Here is a 19,906-nt window from a genome sequence, read left to right as displayed (position 1 = left end):
AATATTTTGAAAATGGCAGATCTACAAGCTCACACTGCGTAGCATTGCGACACATTGTGAGCTTGTAGATCGGCTATTTTAAAATGTCCCAAATGTACTTTATAGGCCTATAGTAACAATGCCTCAAGATGGTACTTACGTACAGTAAATTACTTAGTTACTTTACACCGCTGGTTGTGTACTGTGTGTTGTGTACTGTGTACTGTGTGTTGTGTACTGTGTGTGGTCCTGCAGGGTTGTCAAACTGAAGAGTGGTCACTGGTCAGTAGGGTTCAAAAGTAGAATTTATTTAGCTTTAAACATTTTGAAGATGCTTGTCTCACTTTTCAGTTTTTAAATGGGCTTGCACCTCCACCACTGAGACATATCAACCATGGACCAATCCTAGATCGAAGGGAAAGTGGTGACAGAGTAACAAGGGTGTAACTATGTGCAAAGTGCCATTCAGATGTAGTGTGTTTGGTAAAAACGTGTTTCCTATCACTGGAATATTGACTCCCTACCAAAGTAAGAGAGACCACCAACTATTTGAACTTCAAATTTAGCCTTAAGAGGTCGCTTAAAGCAAACCAAATTTGTAATCATGGGTAATTACTGTCGGCTCCATTTGCCACTGGTGTCACTTCTCACATTTCACTGTAATTGTTCTATATACTATACTATACTATACTATACTATACTATACTATACTATACTATACTATACTATACTATACTATACTATACTATACTATACTATACTATGTTTACTTGTCTTGTCTTGTATTTGTTTTTGTATGGATACTGTACTGTTATCAGCACTTTGTAACAGCCTGCTCAGGGAACTGCAGATGAAAATTAGCAACTGACCTGTTGATTAATGTGCATTGTCCCTGTTAAATAAATGAATAAATAAATAGTGTACATACAAATTAGGGCTGTGTGTGCATAGCGTGTGGCTGTGCCTGTACTGTACATGTGTTCCATGTTTCGCCTGTTGAGCAGGACAGCTGACATGGTTGGCAGATGGAACCCAAAGTGGTCCCCCCCTTCCCAAAGACCCCATCCCTGCTTTTCCCGTCATGCTATAAATTTGATCCCCTAACTGGTAACACACCCAAAGCGTGTGTGTGTGTGTGTGTGTGTGTGTGTGTGTACGCGTGTGTGCATGGGTGCGTGTGTGCGTGCGTGTGCGCATGAATGCGTCTCAGGTGGTCGGCGTACCGGTCTCAGTTACACCACCCCCACCCCTATAACCTCTCCCCTGCACCATGCATGCATGCTGACGACACACACACACACACACACACACACACACACACACACACACACACACACACGCACGATAACCCCGATAGTTGCATGAACGATTCCCAAAATAAAGGCATTCCATCTCCGGTTATAGTATGACAAAATAGACATTTAATAGCGCTATAAAGCGGGGTGGGGGGAAGCCTGTGAAAGCCCCCGGGAGGAGTTGACGGCGAGGGGTCAGAGCCAAATGCAGTGTCTGTGTAATGTGTGTGTTCCCCGGACCCTCCACCCCCACCCCGCCATGCTGAGCTAGCAGTCAACAGCCGGCTGCAACACCAGATATTTAAAGTTGACACACATCCGTTGTCTGGCCAGACCCAGGGAGGGGGCCACTGCGAACCCCAGTTATAGTGGGGCAGTGTGGAAAGCTTGGAGAAGTACACTTAGACCCAGTATAGGTACAGGTTCTAAACGTTCCAAGATTCAAGCGGGTTCATTTGTCATTCACTTAGATAATAGCGGAGGAGCAATAAGTGTATCGTATGGATTTATTTTATTTCATTATGTGGACCAGTGGCTCTATACTGATTGGGATTCATTCAGTAAATATAGTCTTTATGATGTCTGTCTGTCTATAACTGTATCTAGCTCAGCATATTTGGCACGGCTTGAATAACGAAGACATACGATAAGGAGTGGGAGCTGGCGCTAGGTATGGTGCTCACACCCTGATCTAGCACCTTGTAGGGGGATGCATGACCTCGTTGCTTGGCTGATACCGAAAATAAGCCACTTGGACATACAGTACTTACTTATATCCATAAGGATATTTAATATCCATAAGGACACTATATATACCAGTTCATTGTGTCCTTCTAATCCCTTATATTCTAAGGGATTACAAGGACACAATGACCATTCTAAGGCTTAGAATGTCCTTCTAATGCGTGACATGTTACACAAACCATTCATATTGAACTAGACCTGTGCGTGCCCGTCGGCTACTGGCCTACTTGAGAACGATGCAACTTGGGAACCTAATAATACCCGTTGTCAATTAATACCCGTTGTCAACTCATAGCACCCGTTTTAACTGACTGTCTGTCTGTGTCCCAAATGGAGATCTCTGTATCTGCCTGTGTGTCTGAAGAGGGCTGACTGACTGTGAAAAGTGGACTGGTTAAGTAGGCTAATCAATTGTCAGGTGTGGGGTTGCCATGGCAATCAATTGGCTGAGGGCAGAGGCTGGAAATTGCACAGGTGAGGGGATTTAGGCTGATTAGGCCCACTGGCAGAGCCTGAGCAGAGCCTTTTGTGTTGGTTCTGGAGAACCGTGGGTCCGGACCGACTCTTGGTTTTATATAGATGTTATTGAATATAATTATTTTTATTACACTGATATTAGGTTGTATTGATATCACATTACATAAAAATTGGCTGTTGGTAAAATAAAGATGCTGTGAAGTGCAGTATATTGAAAGATCGCAGGATTGTCAATTAAAATCCCAGCTGGGTGGGAGATGTTAGTGAGAAAAGATATATCCTCCATTACTGTACCTCTGAGATGCTCCTGACGGCATGCAGCCGCTCAGTGGCCAACTGTGGCTGCAGTCGTACTACTAGACGTATCACGAGTGTCTTTCAAGCAGTCGGAAGCAGTAAAAAGAATTAGGGTGCACGCCAAGTAAGGGGAAACGATACATAACCAGTCTATACTAGCAACATGGAACACCCTGGGAAGTGTAATTTTTCACTTGTCCTCCTTGCAACAGAATTATAGGACTAATATGTTTGATATTCCCCTTTTAATTAACCACTTGAACCCCAGCCCAGTTACTGGTTGTAACTCAAGTCAGATTCTCTTAGACTGGGGAGCCCGTTGGCCTAGTGGTCCATGGGGGAGGGCGCCCACACCCGGCCATGCACTACCAACGAACTCCGGGGCGCACTTCCAGGGGGACCCAAGCACCGTGGGTCCCCGAGTGCCCACAGGCGCATGCCACATATAGGCTCTGGCCTGACAGCACTCTGTGTGTTCGAGTCCCGTTCATGACAATGTTTGCTGTACGTCTCCCCCTGCCTCTCTCTCCCTCGGCTGCGGCTGTGGCTCAGGAGGTAGAGCAGGTCGTCCAATGATCCATGGGTCGGCGGTTCGAATCCCGGCTCCTCCTGTCTACATGTCGAAGTGTCCTTGGGCAAGACACTGAACCCCAAATTGCTCCCGATGTGCTGGTTGGTACCTTGCATGGCTTCCGCCGCCATCTGTGTATGAATGTGTGTGTGAATGGGTGAATGTAATGCACAATCTATGTAAAGCGCCTTGGATAAAGGCGCTATATAAATCCACCATTTACCATTTACCTCTTTCCTGTCATTCTTCACCTTGTATCTATCAATAAAGGTAGAAAAGCAAAAAAATAAAAAATAAAATAAAAAAAGATTCTGGAGTGGTTTAAGTCCGTGGTTAATTAAGTAGTCGTGTATTCAAAAGTATAAAAATATGTTTGTGTGTATGTGTGTGTGTGTGTGTTTGTGTCTCCTCAGGAGGTGCAGCGGTGCACAGCAGACATGAAGATCACATCGGAACACTCAAACCACCCTGACAACAAGCACAAGAACAGATACATCAACATAGTGGCCTGTGAGTACTCTTGTAGATCTTAGATTTCTTTTTTTTCATATCTTCATGACATTACTGAAAATATATCATTGGATTTTGTTATTAATTCATGCTTTTTTGGGAATGTTTTTTGGAAAATGTTTTGAAATAATAGCAATAGGCTAATTAAAAACTAAGGGGACCCATAACAATGTGTCTGCGACCCACACATGGGTCCCGACCCACTGTTTGGGAAACAGTGGGTACTCAACGCTGTGAAGTTCACATTAAATATAGTTCACACACTTCAAAGTGTAAAGCACAGAGTGGCACGCCAGCTTGTTGGCCGGCTGCTCGGCCGGTGAGCCTAAAGCTTAATTTATGCTTTGGCAACAGAGCCGTTTATATGACGTGATGCTCTACAGAAATAACGTATCTTTATGGCGTCCTAGGGGCCAAGCCGCCAAGTAGCGTGTGTGCGTGCGTGCGTGCGTGCGTGCGTGCGTGCGTGTGTGTGCACGTGCACGGAGAGTTCTAATATTGCAAATCGCTGGACATATCAGGGGCCAGGGCCAAATAGGCCAGTAGGTAGAACATATGTTTTATGTTTGCCGGTATGTCACTTGTATCCACATGGAAGCCACACAATTATTAGACTTCCATCTTGTTCAACAGACAAAAGCGTTGAAAACCAGTCTTGAGGGTCATATCAGTATGACAAAGGCCATGCTAGTGGCATGGATTCAGTCACACTGGCAGGAGAGCAGGTGCAGCAAACACGCTCTGTGTACAGTAGCTATAGGGTCAGTTTACCTATTTCATTTGTCATCAGATCTGTGTACAAATGTGCGTGTGTGTGTGTGTGTGTGTGTGTGTGTGTGTGTGTGTGTCTCTCTCCACCAGATGACCACAGCAGAGTGAAGCTTCGTCCCCTGGCTGGGAAGGACTCCAAACATACAGATTACATTAACGCCAACTATGTGGATGTGAGTGGACCCTTCGGAAGATGTTTACTCTATTACACTGTGTGCGTGCGGCTGTGTTTTTGCTACAAGATATTATTGCTTCCAGTGTGAATCAATTGAGTTGATTTGCCGGCTGAATCCAGGACCAATCAGTGAACTATGAGGAGTGGTTCTCAAAGGGTGGTCCAGGAACCCTCAGGGTTCCAAAATGGACTCTTACAGGTACATTTTTGTACAATCTCAGAGTTTTGAGGGTCGAAAATGGGTTGAAATGGAATGCTTTGAGAACCACTGGATTTTGATAATGACAACGAACAATTTCTGTGTTTTGAAAACTACGGCCATGGCTGTTCTCTGATTGTCTCTACCCCTCTGTATAAATAACCGTGTTTGTGATTTATTTCTGTGCATATAAAAATATCACTGACTCTCTATCTCTCTCTCTCTCTCTCTCTCTCTTTTTTTTCTCTCTCTCTCTCTCTCTCTCTCTCTTTTTCTCTCTCTCTCTCCCCCTTTCATTTTCCAGGGTTATAATAAGCCCAAGGCTTACATCGCTGCCCAAGGTCCTCTCAAATCCACCTTTGAAGACTTCTGGCGGATGATGTGGGAGCAGAACACTTGCATTATCGTTATGATAACCAACCTAGTGGAGAAAGGCAGAGTATGTACACACACACGCGTGCACGCGTGCACACGCACGCACACACAGACGTACACAAAACACAATCTCATACATGAACTAATCATAGACGTGCGGTAACATAACGTGTGTGTGTGTGTGTGTGTGTGTGTGTGTGTGTGTGTGTGTGTGTGTGTGTGTGTGTGTGTGTGTGTGTGTGTGTGTGTGTGTGTGTGTGTGTGTGTGTGTGTGTGTGTGTGTGTGTGTGTGTGTGTGTGTGTGTGTGTGTGTGTGTGTGTGTGTGTGTGTGTGTGTGTGTGTGTGTGTCATCACCTGCAGAGAAAATGTGATCAGTATTGGCCCACGGAGAACAGTGAGGAGTACGGCAACATTGTGGTCACACTGAGAAGCACCAAAGTGCATGCGTGCTACACCGTCCGTCGTTTCACCATGCGCAACACCAAAGTCAAAAAGGTGAGACAGGGAGGGGCCTGGACTTTTTGACCAGACAGGAAAGACCTCCATTTTGAGCAAATAAGAAGATAATCTATGACACCCATATGATGTATACGATGTGTGTTGTTGTTAATGGGTTTGTTTATAGTAGCCTATTGTGTCTTTTGCTATACAATATATTAATGTATTTGTTTTTTTCAAAATGTTTATATATATTTCTTCACCAACCCAACTTAGACCTGTTCCTTCACTCCATCTGTTCCTTCGCCTCCGTCACTCCATCCAGGGTTCAAAGGGCAACCCTAAGGGCCGTGCTCAGAGTGAGCGGACGGTGCTGCAGTACCACTACACCCAGTGGCCTGACATGGGCGTCCCCGAGTACACCCTGCCTGTCCTCACCTTCGTCCGCAGGTCGTCAGCTGCCCAGACTCCCGATATGGGCCCTGTGCTTGTCCATTGCAGGTGAGGCCTCTCCACTGGGATTTTAACATCATTATTTTCGGTTTCTCCTATTTTGGAGAAAGAGATGAACCATTGAGAAGTGCAGTCGATGGCATGGCCAATGAGGCCTAGTATCAATGAACTTTGGGTATTTTCGGGACAATGGCAGGGCATCACGGACAATCAAATGACAGTACATTCACCAATAGTGTATAATGTTCAGACAGTACTTATGTTTTGTTTTCGTGACTGTACTTTACCTCATACTGTGTAGGACAGTTTGACTTGTGGACTGTACAGTATGTTTATTGACTCGGCATATGCAAGGATGCAATTTCTATGCATACGTTTTTTTATAAACGCACAACATGGAGCTGCTGAAAACAAATTATATGCCTAGAGTAAGTGCCTGTTACTGCACTCTTTCCCAATTTACAGCTGTATACCCGGTACAATTCTGTCAGCAAATGCTGAACCAAACCATGGTTGCCAGCTTGTATTTAAGGGCACTTTGCTGCAAGACAGGCTGGGAAATAACGGGTAATTGTCCAGTGTGGGTCGTCCCCTGGGGAGCGAGTGTGAGGATCTTTGCTATCATCTGTACCGCAATGATAGATAATCATCTGAGACAATCTGAGACATCTCCACGCCTGGTTTGAAGCCACACAAATACACGTACAGTAGGCGAGCGTAATACCACTCTCTCTTGCTCATTACCTCCATTTTGACCACCACACACACCGGGATATTCCTGCTCATTACTCGGCAAGCGAACCAGACACGGGTGTGTGTGCTCTTGTACTCCTGTCTTTGTGAGGGCCAATTACCAGTTACTTGTTTTTGTTGCGATATCATTGCTGTCTGCCAGAAACCTCGTATTTCCGTTTTTCAACAAGCGAAAGTAGGAAAAATGGCTGATCTACAATCTCTCAACACATCACATTGTGAGTGTGACGTGTTGTGAGCTTGTAGGTCAGCTATTTTCATTGTTTTGCTGCGATCTTGTGCATCTGCTATTTTTTTTAAATTGTTTTGAAAAATCTCAAATGTTCTGGGGGTCAGTCACTCCCTGCAGGCCTAAAACATTTTCAGATGGAAATGCGGGGTCGGCGGCAAAAGACATATCAGTCTGAGGGTCCTTGACTTGAAAACGTTTGAGAACCAGCTGCTTTACAGTATGTCCACTGCAGATGGCCTCTCCAGAAGCACCATGACTCGGATCCACATCAGTCAGACTCGAGCCCAACACTTTGAAGCTACTATATCTTTGAACCTTTTCTTGTGTGCTTATAGTGCTTTGTGTCTTCAATGGCTTGCAGTGATTGGACTCATTGGATGTGTGGTTGTGTCCTGCAGTGCTGGAGTGGGTCGGACCGGGACATACATTGTCATTGACAGCATGCTAAAGCAGATCAAAGACAAGAGCACGGTCAATGTGCTCGGCTTCCTGAAGCACATCCGCACACAGCGCAACTACCTAGTCCAGACCGAGGTAAGTGAGTGTGTGTGAATATGATTGAGAGTGTGAGTGTACTCGTATTACTATACTTCTGATGGCCAAGTGTCCCCACAAGTATAGTAGAATTGTACAAGTGGACTTGTACATTTATGTACAATAGATATTTAAGAGAAATGGCTGTTATATGCATGGTTAAAAAGGTTTTATTAGTTACACTAGGCATTACAATTGGGCAAAGTTTCAGGTTCGGGTTAAGATGATACATTTAGAGGTTATTTTTAGGGGTTGGGTTTGGAGTTATTTCAGATTTTTACTTGGTTACACACCAGTGCCATGAATGGAAATAGCCGATCTACAAGCTCACAACTTGCCGCAGCATGACAAAAAGTTTGAAAATCATCCTAAAATGTTGAAATCCATCCTAAAATGTTGAAATCGTGGTTAGTGGTAACAAGCAGGGGCGTGCACCGTACAGGTGTATGTTTACGCATGCACGTGTCGTGCACATGTACATGCACATGTATAATTTATGAACGATTTGTAAAGACAAAATGCATAATGCATTAGTATTTTCCCCATACATTGTATAAATCTGGAAATCCCACTATTTCCCCACCGCAAGAGCAAGGAGATGACAAAAAAATATATATACCAACTTAAGTTTTTATTCCTTGCTGAGTTTTGCTGGCCCATTTTGTTTTCAAAAAGAGTGGATATCTCTGTTTGGAAATGACAGCTATATTGTGCTCTCAACATGTTATGTTCATCTCCACCGGCTGTTTGGGCAGAAAACGGCAACAATTCTCCAGCTGCCTGAGGACTTGAGGCAGCCATTCCCTTCCTGCTTGCATCCATATATCTTATCTCTGTCCTGCAGCTCAGTCAAATTCTGTTCACTGCCTGTTTGTCCGTGGAAATAACACGGTATGCAGCCAGTATTGAGCTGAGCATTTGGCTTTCATTGTATTCAAATCTAAAATGCACACTGCATCTTTTTCTATTATTTACAAGTTGGAGGTGTGTGCGTGTGTGTGCGTGCGCATGTATATATGCACCTGTATTTTATGCGTGTATGCATACACTACAGTATGCATGGTAAATGGTGCCGCAGTGGTTCCCAACCTTCTGGATCAAGGCCCACAAATGTCAAAGGCGTTCGCGGCCCACACATCCACCTGTCAGATGGGTGGGCCACGTGCATTTCCAAAAGCATGTTTATTTTAATGATAGCTTGTGTTCCAGCTTGAATCATAAAATCGTAGTGTTTTGCCAATTATTTGGTGGCCCTCTTCCAATGTCCTCACGGCCCACAGGTTGGGAATGGCTGACATGCAGTATAGTGCGTTTCTAATGTGAGCCGGTCCTCCGTGTCTGTCTTGTCAATGGCCCACACAGGAGCAGTACATCTTCATCCACGATGCCTTGATGGAGGCCATTCTGGGCAAGGAGACGGAGGTGGCAGCCAGCCAGCTGTACAGCTACGTCAACAGCATCTTCACGCCGGGCCACGGTGGCCGAACGTGTCTGGACAAACAGTTCAAGGTGAGAGGAGTCGGAGGTCGTTGCCTGGTGGGGGCTGGAGACAAGCAGGCTTGAACATTACCTCCCCAGCGGAGAGATAATAAACAGAGATTAAATGATGGGCATAATACAAAAAATGAAATCCTCCTATAGTCACTATTCCATATTAAAGGAGTACTTCTTTGGCCGCTGTGCGGTAGGAGACACAGTGGCAACCTGGTCGTTGAATTATTGACTTAGGAATGCACAAAATCAATTCAAGGGGTGTGTAATTGAGAGAAAATAAGTAATTTTTGCGGTGAAGTCCTCCTTTAACATATTTGCGATCGATACATCACCATAATTCAACAGCACACAAGTGCCGATGAAGCATGTACTGTAAGACAGTGATTCTCAACCTTTTTCATTTAGGACCCCAGTTTGATATGCAATTATGCATTAGGCCAGGGGTTCTCAACCCGTGGGTCGCGACCCCTCGGGGGGTCGCCAAATTATTTTGGTGGGTCCCCAAAATATTTTCAAAAAAAAATATATATATATATATATATTTTTTTTCACGATTTTTCAAAAATAGCAGACCTACAAGTTCGTAGCGCGCCACTCGGTGGCGCGCTATGAGCTTGTAGATCTGCTATTTTTCAATAGCTAAATTATAACAATGCTTAAAACATCAAAAGGGGTTCCCGCCCAAAATGGTTTAAGGTTATTGTAGCAGTCAATTTATATTGGGGGTCGGGAGGGGGCGGGGCGGGGGTCCCGAGACATTGCCAAAGCATTTCCGGGGGTCCCCGGCCAAAAACGTTGAGAACCCCTGCATTAGGCCATGGACCCCCATTTGAGTTTACACTCTGTTAAGTCACCTGGGAGTGTACAAAGGGCACAAAATGTACCCGTGAATTTAAGACATGTAAGGGTCCATTTGCTTCCTAACGATCAGTCATTTAGCTGGGGGGGCCCTGGAACCCCCTCAAGGACCCCTGGGCGTCCACGGACTCCGCATTGAGAACCAGGAATTGTGACAACCCCACAGAAGCGAAGCAAATCAATGAACCCTTAACGCACAACCTACCTACAGTACCTAACCTTAGAGTATATATGAATAGAGATGGCACCCGGATGAAACCCTGAGGCGAACGCGCTGGTCCGTTGACTATCATTGTGCACGTTCACGATGACACGTGAACGCTGAATGCCTGCAATGATAGTCAGCGGCAGCGCGTTCATGTGTTTGGGCCCAATCCATCCCAGAATGCACTCTGTTCCTACCCAGAATGCACAGTGAAATCGCCTCATGCGCTTTTGAGCAACTTAATGCAAGTGGATGGGAGGAGAACTCGGGTGCCGTCTCTATTCATATATACTCTAAGTACCTAACCCACATCAGTGCAGCAGCATAATTATTGAACACCACACAAGTCAAACCAAACTAGACGGCAGACGTAAGACTCACAGCTTCATATGCATGTGTGATGTCCCAGCAGTGTGGAAGCTATTGACTGCCACCATAGTCACAGTAACGAGAGGCATGATGGTGGCTGGCTCAGGGTGGGGGGTGTTCGGGTGAGGGTGGGAGGCAGATCTGGGAGGTTCTGAGCAACAAGCAGAGGATGCTAATTGTCTCTCTTTTATCATCACGTGCACTGCGCAGTTTGAGTCCAAGGGTTCTCGGGGGGCTCGATCGAGAGTGTGTTTGCAAAACAATAGCCTCTTATTGTCATGCTAATATATTTATGCAGTCAAAATGGGATTTAAGTTGATTAATGTTTGTTACTGCTGCTTCTGAAGAATATACTTTCTTTTGTTTTCTTTTGTTTTGCTTGTTTATTTGTTTCCCAATCTCTTCTATGGAGGGTGCAGTGGTGATGTTGGTTTGAGTGACTGGCATCACGTAGAACAGAAGTGGTTTCGTTGGCAAACTATTTAGCATTTATTTCGATTTATAAACTACCTATAAATATGCGGTTGTGCTCAAAATTATTAATTCACAAACTGTCAACTGTATGAAATAAACAATTCAAACAAGAAAATAGTTAAACAAAAGTAATATGAATGGTTTCTACAAATTCTATTTAATGACTATTAGAATTATTAAAACCCTTTATGACAAGTGTATTTAATACTTCGTAGAGCACCCTTTTGCTATTATGAGCTGCTGCAAACGTGATGCATAGCCAGGAACCAGCTTCTGACGGTATATTCCTGTGGCAGTTTAGCCCATTCCTCCAGTTCACTAACATTTTGTGTTTGCGTTCTGCAACCGCCTCTGAAACCAAGCCGTGCAGAAGCATAATTCACAACTCCAGTTCAAAGTTAAAGTAACAGTGGCTACACTACCTGTAGTTGGCAGAGAGAGGAAGCTACAGTTGGGTGCCACCGATAGTGTCCCTTATCATTTGACCCATTTAGGCCTGACCTCAAAATTAAAAAAAATCCTTCTAAATCCTCCAGTTTTCTGAAATAAATATTTTCACGATTTTTCAAAAATAGCAGACCTACAAGCTCGTAGCGCGCCACTCGGTGGCGCCACTCGGTGGCGCGCTATGAGCTTGTAGATCTGCTATTTTTCAATAGCTAAATTATAACATCATGTTTAAAACACCAAAAGGGGTTCCCGCCCAAAATGGGTTAACTGTCCTTTTGCGCAGATCACGCAAACCTCAGCAAAAAGAAAAGGACAATATCGATGGCCTCCAACTGTATCAATGGCTGCCACCAGGAGCAGATGGTCAAACATGCACACTAGTCCACTACTGACCCAAAAGCACAAAAATGTCCACTCCAAAATGCCAAAATGCTCACGTTTATTTAATTTTTGTTTATTTTGACGGGACACAAATAAATGCAACGTAAATACACCGGAATTAGTAAAGATGCTAAATTGAATCCGTAGTCCCCACACAACACATGGAAACAAAACAGGCAGGCAGTGAAGCACACTACCGGTACATTGCGAGACAAAGCATAAAAACAACATACAAGAAACAAAGTGCATCTATATACGTACGTAGTTTAGCAGCGTTTTTAAAGGCCAATACGGAATTGTAAGTAAAGTAACTTGTGCATAAAGTGCATTATTGCTTTCAAGTAATATAGGAATTCAGGTCAGTCAGGAATTCTATTCTCTGGAGTGATTAGGCTCGAAACTTTTGTTTCTAAGAATCAGCGGTATGTCTGGAGGTGGAAGAATGAAGCATTGTACTGAAAAGAACACATTACCTACAGTAATGCATTGGGGTGGAATACAGTGATGCTCTGGGGTTGCTTTGCCTCCTCTGGCACTGGAAAGCTGCACGGTGTTGTTGGCAAGATGGATTCAACCAAGTATCAGGAAATCCTAGGAGAAAAGTTCATGCCGTCTGTAAAGAAGCTGAAGCCCCAAGCATTCCTCAAAGTCCACTAAAGGTGGTTGCACACTGGACGCGTTTTTCGGAAAACCGACGGAAAAACACAGCTAAAAATCCGAAACGCGTCCGGTGTGTAGGGACCTTTAGGCTTGGTTTCAGAGGAAGTCTTGGAAGGTTGCTAAGACTGGCTGTAAGAGTCTCCTGACTTGAACCCCATCGATCATACATGGGCAACTGGCGGCCCGGGGGCCACATGTGGCTCCCACCTTCACTTAATGCGGCCCTCAGGTTAATATCAGAATACTGATATACTATTGATTTCAGCTGTTACAATTCCAAACATGCAAACATGACCCGCTTTTGTATGTCCAATGTGTTTGGATTTAGTTCATAAAGTTAACGTAAAAAGGGTGCTCTACGAAGTAATTTATTAAAGACACTTGTCATGAAGGGTTTGAGTAATTCATTAAAAGTGCCATTTTGTTTTGAATTTGGATAAACCACTCATATTAGTTGTGTTGACGAACGCAACTGGAGGCCACTACACTTGAGGAATGGGCAAAAATGCCACAGGAATGCTCCCAGAAGCTGGTTCTTGGCTATGCATGACGTTTGCAGCAGGTCATTATAGCAAAAGGGTGCTCTACGAAGTAATTTATTAAAGACACTTGTCATGAAGGGTTTGAGTAATTCATTAAAAGTGCCATTTTGTGTTGAATTTGGATAAACCACTCATATTAGTTGTGTTGAGCTATTCCTAGATCTTGTTTGATTTGAATTTTGCCAATTTGCTGTGGGGTCTGAATAATTTCGAGCACAACTTCTATGTTTGACCTTCCCTTGAACCTCTTTTCTGAAATAAAAATATTATATAAAAAAAGAAACGTCATAAACTACCTTTTCTATTACATTTGCCCGTAGTACCCAGTAGATCTGACTATTATGACACCAGAATAGAGTTGCTAGGTTTCTTTTTTTTTTTATATAATTTTTATCCCACGATTTTGTAACCCATTTTTCACCCCTGTGTCAATTATCTAATGTGATCCTGGGCTCTACACACCCTCCGCCAACCTATAGTCCCCATATATGGGGGACATGGGGAGAGCAACGGACTTGAACTCATGCTTCCTTCATGCCTGAGTGTCCAAGTTGCTCCTTTACACCTGACAGGGGGGAGTTTCCCTGGTTGGACGTAGCGCGTGGAAGGAACACGTTATCCCAACCAGTTCCTTTCCCCTCCATCAGGCGCCCCGGCTGGCCAGGGGGAGGCAGTTTAGAGACCAGGATTACTGCATGTTTTTTGTGAAGGTACCTACCCTAGGGGACACGGGGAGAACATGCAAACTCCACACAGAAAGGCCCTTTCGCCAACCCCGCCTCGAGTTGCTAGGTTTCACGTGATTGTTTGTTTTGGGGAGTAATTAGATGTGGGTTAATCAGGTATCTCTGTAATGATTTGCTTTAATTTCTCCGTCTCTGTCTCTAGCTGGTAACGCAGTGCAATGCCAGGTTCGTTGAGTGCTTCAACGCTCAGAAGGAGTGCAACAAAGAGAAAAATCGAAATTCCTCTGTGGTGCCATGTGAGTCTCACATCGATTTCATGCTTATTAAATCTGAAATCAAATCGTCTCCCACAGCAGTAGGTAAACAATGGAAACTAATAACTGTCGGGAAGAAAAAGGTTCAACAAACAATAGAGGTGTGGGAGTGATGGGGACTTGCAATTATTTCTACAGTGATTATCAGCTTGCAGTGTGTACACTTTAATCAACAAACATATTGTCACAAATAATATAGGGTTGTCGTGAGACGATGAACGCGCAAGTGTGCGCACACACACACACACACACACACACACACACACACACACACACACACACACACACACACACACACACACACACACACACACACACTAGGCTAGGCCACAATGCATTAAATTAACAATGCATTATCTCATCTGGAAATGTTTATGCATAAAATATTATGTGGGGAAAATACTGATTAGATATTGTATTGTTTTCATACTTCCTTTCTCCAATCTCCGTTCATATGCAGTCGCTGTTATACTACAAATGTTGAAGTTATTTCTCTGAAAATTACCAGTAATACACTGAGAACTCTCTTCAACCTGTGCAGCTTTTCTGACATCATTGATCAATTCTGTCTGTCTGTATTTCTTCCATCCTCTCCCTCACCAGCGGAGCGTGCCAGAGTAGGCCTGGCACCTTTGCCCGGCATAAAAGGCACAGATTACATCAACGCATCTTACATCATGGTGTGTACCCACAGTACTCCTCTCCCTCTGTTGATCATTACCATGCTCCCTCCCTAGGGCGGCGGTGGCTCAGGGGTAGAGTGCCTGGATGGTAACCGAAAGGTTGCCAGTTCGAACCCGGGCTCCCCCAGAGTTACTGTCGAAGTGTCCTTGAGCAAGACACTGAACCCCTAATTGCTCCCGATGTGCTAGTTGGTGCCTTGCATGGTTTCCGCTGCCATCGGTGTATGAATGTGTGTGTGAATGGGTGAATGTAATGCACAATCTCTGTAAAGCGCCTTGGATAAAGGTGCTATATAAATGCACCATTTACCATTTACCATTTACCCTCTCGGTGAACCCAGCTGGGGACAACTCAGGTCTCCATAGACTACACAACAAGTGGGATGTCTACTGGGCCATCTTAAATGTTATTTGCAATACTTGCATCCATTCTGAAGTAGATTTCCATTACTTCTAAGTCAGTGAAAGCTTGCTTGCTTTTTTGGGGGGGATAACAAAAATGAAACGATAATACGTCTTTCAAGCTAATTGGAAACTAATATTCCAATGATGCATTATTAACTGGATTTGTTTTGTTGGCAGTGTTTTTAAAACCTAAGCACATTAAACACATTGTACATTGTAATTTATGTATTTATGTATTTGACAGGGACAATACTCATTTATCAACACGTCAGTTAGCCAGAAGCTAATTTCCATCTGTAGTCCCTGAGCAGGCTCTTCAAAATTATGATAAAACTATCCATATAAAAACACATACAATACAATACTATACAAGGACAAATAAGCATGGTACAGGGGACAGAACAACCGCAAGACTGATGTGAGATTAAGTGACACCAGTGATAATTAGAGCTAATAATTACTCATGATTACAAATTTGATTTGTTTTTAGCCAATTCAAGTCTGAGGTAGCGTGGTCGTGTGTCAAGTGCTGTTTATTTGTGACACGGCAGGGTTACTACAGGAGCAACGAGTTCATCATTACCCAACATCCTCTGCCTCACACCACAAAAGACTTCTGGAGAATGATCTGGGACCACAATGCACAGATCATCGTCATGCTGCCATCAGCCAACCAAGGACTGGTGAGTAAATACACACACGCATGTACGTACACACACACACACCACATGGGCCTAGACACGACCGACTGTTCCCTACACTACTTCCCCCGTCTCTCCATTCCTCTGTCCCAGACCACCGTCACCAACACGTCTCATTGAACACACACACACACACACACAGACAGACAGACAGACAGACAGACAGACAGACAGACAGACAGACAGACAGACAGACAGACAGACAGACAGACAGACAGACAGACAGACAGACAGACAGACAGACAGACAGACAGACAGACTGCAGGAGGAGGAGAACGAACGCATCACACAACGCTGAATTCAGCAACTCAAGTATGATTATGAAGTTGTTTGTTAAGTAGGTCGGCAATGTAGGCTATACTTGTACAATACAATGCAATAAAGCCCTCGGTGGCTTGTTTCTGTAGCCAGCGGCATGTTTCCATTGCGGTCCTTTCACAAGTAGCATATATGCATTTCTGTAGTTACATGTAGTAGTAGTTACACTACTGACGTATTTCCATTGTCCTTTCATAATTCAGTTTTTGTAGCCGAAGTGTTGCAATTAAGCATCATAACAATATGATGCTTATATGATGAAACAGTACCATTTCAGAAAGCACAACTCCATGTGGAGATGTAGGGCTACAGGAAGTAGTGTAGGGAACAGTCGTTCGAGGCCTACACACATACAGTTGGAGGCCATCGATATTGTCCTTTTCTTTTTGCTGAGGTTTGCGTGATCTGCGCAAAAGGACAGTTAACCCATTTTGGGCGGGAACCCCTTTTGGTGTAGCAGATCTACACCAAATCTACAAGCTCATAGATCTACAAGCTCATAGCGCGCCACCGAGTGGCGCGCTATGAGCTTGTAGGTCTGCTATTTTTGAAAAATCGTGAAAATATTTATTTCAGAAAAGGATTTGTTAAAATTTTGAGGTCAGGCCTAAATGGGTCAAATGATAAGGGACAATATCGGTGGCACCCAACTGTACAGTGAATTTCTATGTTCAAATCTGCAGTCAACCTAACACATCTCTCTCTGTCTCTCTCTGTCCCTGTCTCTCTCTGTCTCTCGTCTCTGTCTCTGTCCCTGTCTCTGTCCCTCTCTGTCTCTCGTCTCTGTCTTTGTCTCTCGTCTCTGGACGCGCAGGCGGAGGATGAGTTTGTGTACTGGCCTAGTAGAGAGGAGGCCATGAACTGCGAAGCCTTCACTGTTACGCTCATCAGCAAAGACCGCCTGTGTCTGTCCAATGAAGAGCAGATCAGCATCCATGACTTTATCCTGGAGGCCACACAGGTGGATTTCTTTTTATTTCCATTCCCATTCCAGTTTCGTTTTGAACATTGATGTTTGCAGTATTTTAGGGAAATGCAGACATGCCAACAAAATGCAAAACAAATGCAAATAAACAGGGGTTTGTGGGAAATGGTGTGCTTTTTGAGTGGTGCAATCACTCCAAGGAACAGCAATGTCCGTGTTCACCTATGTGTTCACCTAACTATGTCACTATGAGCACGAGTACCAATGAGTACCAATGTTATGTGCGTGAAGCATGTGAAAAGTATTGTATTTATTAACATTAATTACATGTATAATGTTTTCTGCCCTCCACACTGTGTGTGTGTGTGTGTGTGTGTGTGTGTGTGTGTGTGTGTGTGTGTGTGTGTGTGTGTGTGTGTGTGTGTGCGTGTGCGTGTGTGTGTCAGGATGACTATGTATTAGAGGTGCGTCACTTTCAGTGCCCCAAGTGGCCCAACCCCGACGCACCCATCAGCAGCACCTTTGAGCTCATCAACGTCATCAAGGAGGAGGCTGCAAGCCGCGACGGACCCACCATCATCCACGATGAGTCAGTAAAACACTCACACATGTCCTCCGTTACTCTGCCTCCAGCTCAGTTAATACTAGAGTTGGGGCGCTTACTAGAGCACAGTTCTCCACCAGTAGGCATGCCTTAATAATAATACTTACACTATCTGAGGTAATGTCTTGCTCTCTCTCTCCCTCTCTGACGTATAAAAAACATAGTCAAAATAGTGGTCTACAGAGGTTTACCACTAGGAAGTGCCACAAGTACTGTAGGCTACACAGTGTGTGTGTGTGTGTGTGTGTGTGTGAGATGATCAAGTCGTGAATATTGGAATGCAATGCAACACAAATTTGCCAAGTGCTCATGAAAGCTGCCTAATACCATCTGACGGATGTCTTTGTGGCGCTCTCCTTAATTGTCTCCCTCCTCCACTATTAGTTAGAATGAATTGTTAATGTTGCAGATTGTCTTATTCAGAGCGACTTAGAAGTGCGAAATCAGAGTAAATGGCATGAACCAACAAACAGCGTTAACAAGAGCTCTCTCTCCCTCTTGCTCTCTGTCTCTGTCTGTCTCTCTGTATGTGGGTGTGCTTCAGTCGGTGCTATGTGTGGAAGAGAAGAGACATGCATGTATAGCTTACTTGCAATCTTTATAATCTTCTCCAAGAAAGACAATGACATTGGTGTAACTAAGAGATCCGCTGGGGGGGAAAACTAAGGGACACAGACAGATGGGTGGAGCGGGTACTCTGACACGGGTACCACGGGTATTGCATAGCTGGGTGGAGCATGGATCTTTAACTTCCATTGTTACCGACTCAGTGCTCTACAGCCGGGCACCAGTCTAGTATATATAAAGATTTTCAAATTGAATCTACTAATGACTCACATAACTTGGAACAATACTAATTAATACTATGTATTATTATTATTACTACTGTAATAGCTGATGACATTTATATTTTGGTGTGACATTCTCCCACATTAATGTTTTTATTATTATTATTAGTAGTAGTATTAGTATTATTATTATTATTATTATCACCATTGTTGTTGTCGTTTGTGACCATTTCCCTTGTTTACAGGTAATGTATACCTAGTTCCTACAGTATATGGAACATATTACCTGCACAAGAGATTCAGCAGGGATTCCAGGGAAATATAAATACACAGAAAAGCTAAATAAAAAACACACTAGTGGTTTTGCATTCAAACCATGTATTATGGGATTGTTGGAACAGTGGAACATCAAATCTAAACATCCATTTCGTATTATGGGATTGTTGGAACAATGGAACATCAAATCTAAACATCCATTTTGTATTTCATAAAGGCAGAATAGGCTACTTGAATGCTAACGGGGAATAGCAGCGATATTGAGTTAGATGTTATCCTTGCGAAAGTTCCCAGGTGGCCCTTGTGTATATGTTGCTTATAAACACAGTGCATATTGCGAGAAGCCGCTTTCAGTCCAATGAGTCTAAATCCCCCCGGCAGGTACCCAAGAAAACCCACCAATTAGAGATAATGAAGGTGTCTTTAGTATTGACACATATTAGCATTGCTGAACGACACACTAATCCAGTGGTTTGTCTCATGTATATTCATTAGAAATAATGAAGATTGCTTGTCACATCCTCCAGAAGAAAGTGTCTAATTGAGCATTTCACGTGGTTGCTATGCCGCAGCCCGGCTGCACAGCCACCCAGAGATTGTCTGTTAGACGTCCCTTCCTAATTGTCTGCGTGCTCATTATTCCTAGAGGCACACTGGTTAGCCAGTGCATCTCGCATCACTCTTGACTCTTTTCATTATGAATGTGCCCTTCCAATCCTCCCAGGAGCCCAAGACGGAGCCAAGCTGCCGTACCCCGGGCGGATTCACTTGCTAATAGCTCTTTAGTCTCAAAGTTGGTATTCCGGGTCTGTGAGGGTCTTCTATTCCCTCAGCCACTTGTCAGGACGACTCGTGTTGTCGGAGGCCCCCGAGAAAAAAACAGCCCCAAAGCAACTGAACTTTACCCAGTCACTGGATTTAATTCAAAACAAAAGCAGTGTTCTTTCTACTAGCTAAATGGCTTCAGCA

General features: G+C 44.0%; 1 protein-coding gene across 4 annotated transcripts in view; it reads left to right on the top strand.

Annotated features, from left to right (window-relative positions):
- LOC306929536 (receptor-type tyrosine-protein phosphatase gamma-like) overlaps nt 1–19,906 on the top strand; it is a 472,869-nt gene that overhangs the window by 445,008 nt on the left and 7,955 nt on the right. For all 4 annotated transcript variants that reach the window (XM_079510103.1, XM_079510102.1, XM_079510101.1 and 1 more), the window contains exons 16-27: nt 3,777–3,873; nt 4,735–4,817; nt 5,323–5,457; nt 5,755–5,889; nt 6,158–6,333; nt 7,669–7,804; nt 9,167–9,313; nt 14,126–14,219; nt 14,841–14,917; nt 15,877–16,008; nt 17,159–17,305; nt 17,716–17,858. In XM_079510103.1, the coding sequence (XP_079366229.1) occupies nt 3,777–3,873; nt 4,735–4,817; nt 5,323–5,457; nt 5,755–5,889; nt 6,158–6,333; nt 7,669–7,804; nt 9,167–9,313; nt 14,126–14,219; nt 14,841–14,917; nt 15,877–16,008; nt 17,159–17,305; nt 17,716–17,858 (1,502 nt within the window). The remainder of the gene's footprint in view (nt 1–3,776; nt 3,874–4,734; nt 4,818–5,322; nt 5,458–5,754; nt 5,890–6,157; nt 6,334–7,668; nt 7,805–9,166; nt 9,314–14,125; nt 14,220–14,840; nt 14,918–15,876; nt 16,009–17,158; nt 17,306–17,715; nt 17,859–19,906) is intronic.

The sequence above is a fragment of the Electrona antarctica genome (genome assembly GCF_951216825.1).
Source record: "Electrona antarctica genome assembly, chromosome: 9".
NCBI lineage: Eukaryota > Metazoa > Chordata > Actinopteri > Myctophiformes > Myctophidae > Electrona > Electrona antarctica.
Note: the sequence above shows the minus strand (reverse complement) of the source record. Positions and strands in the feature narration are given on the sequence as shown.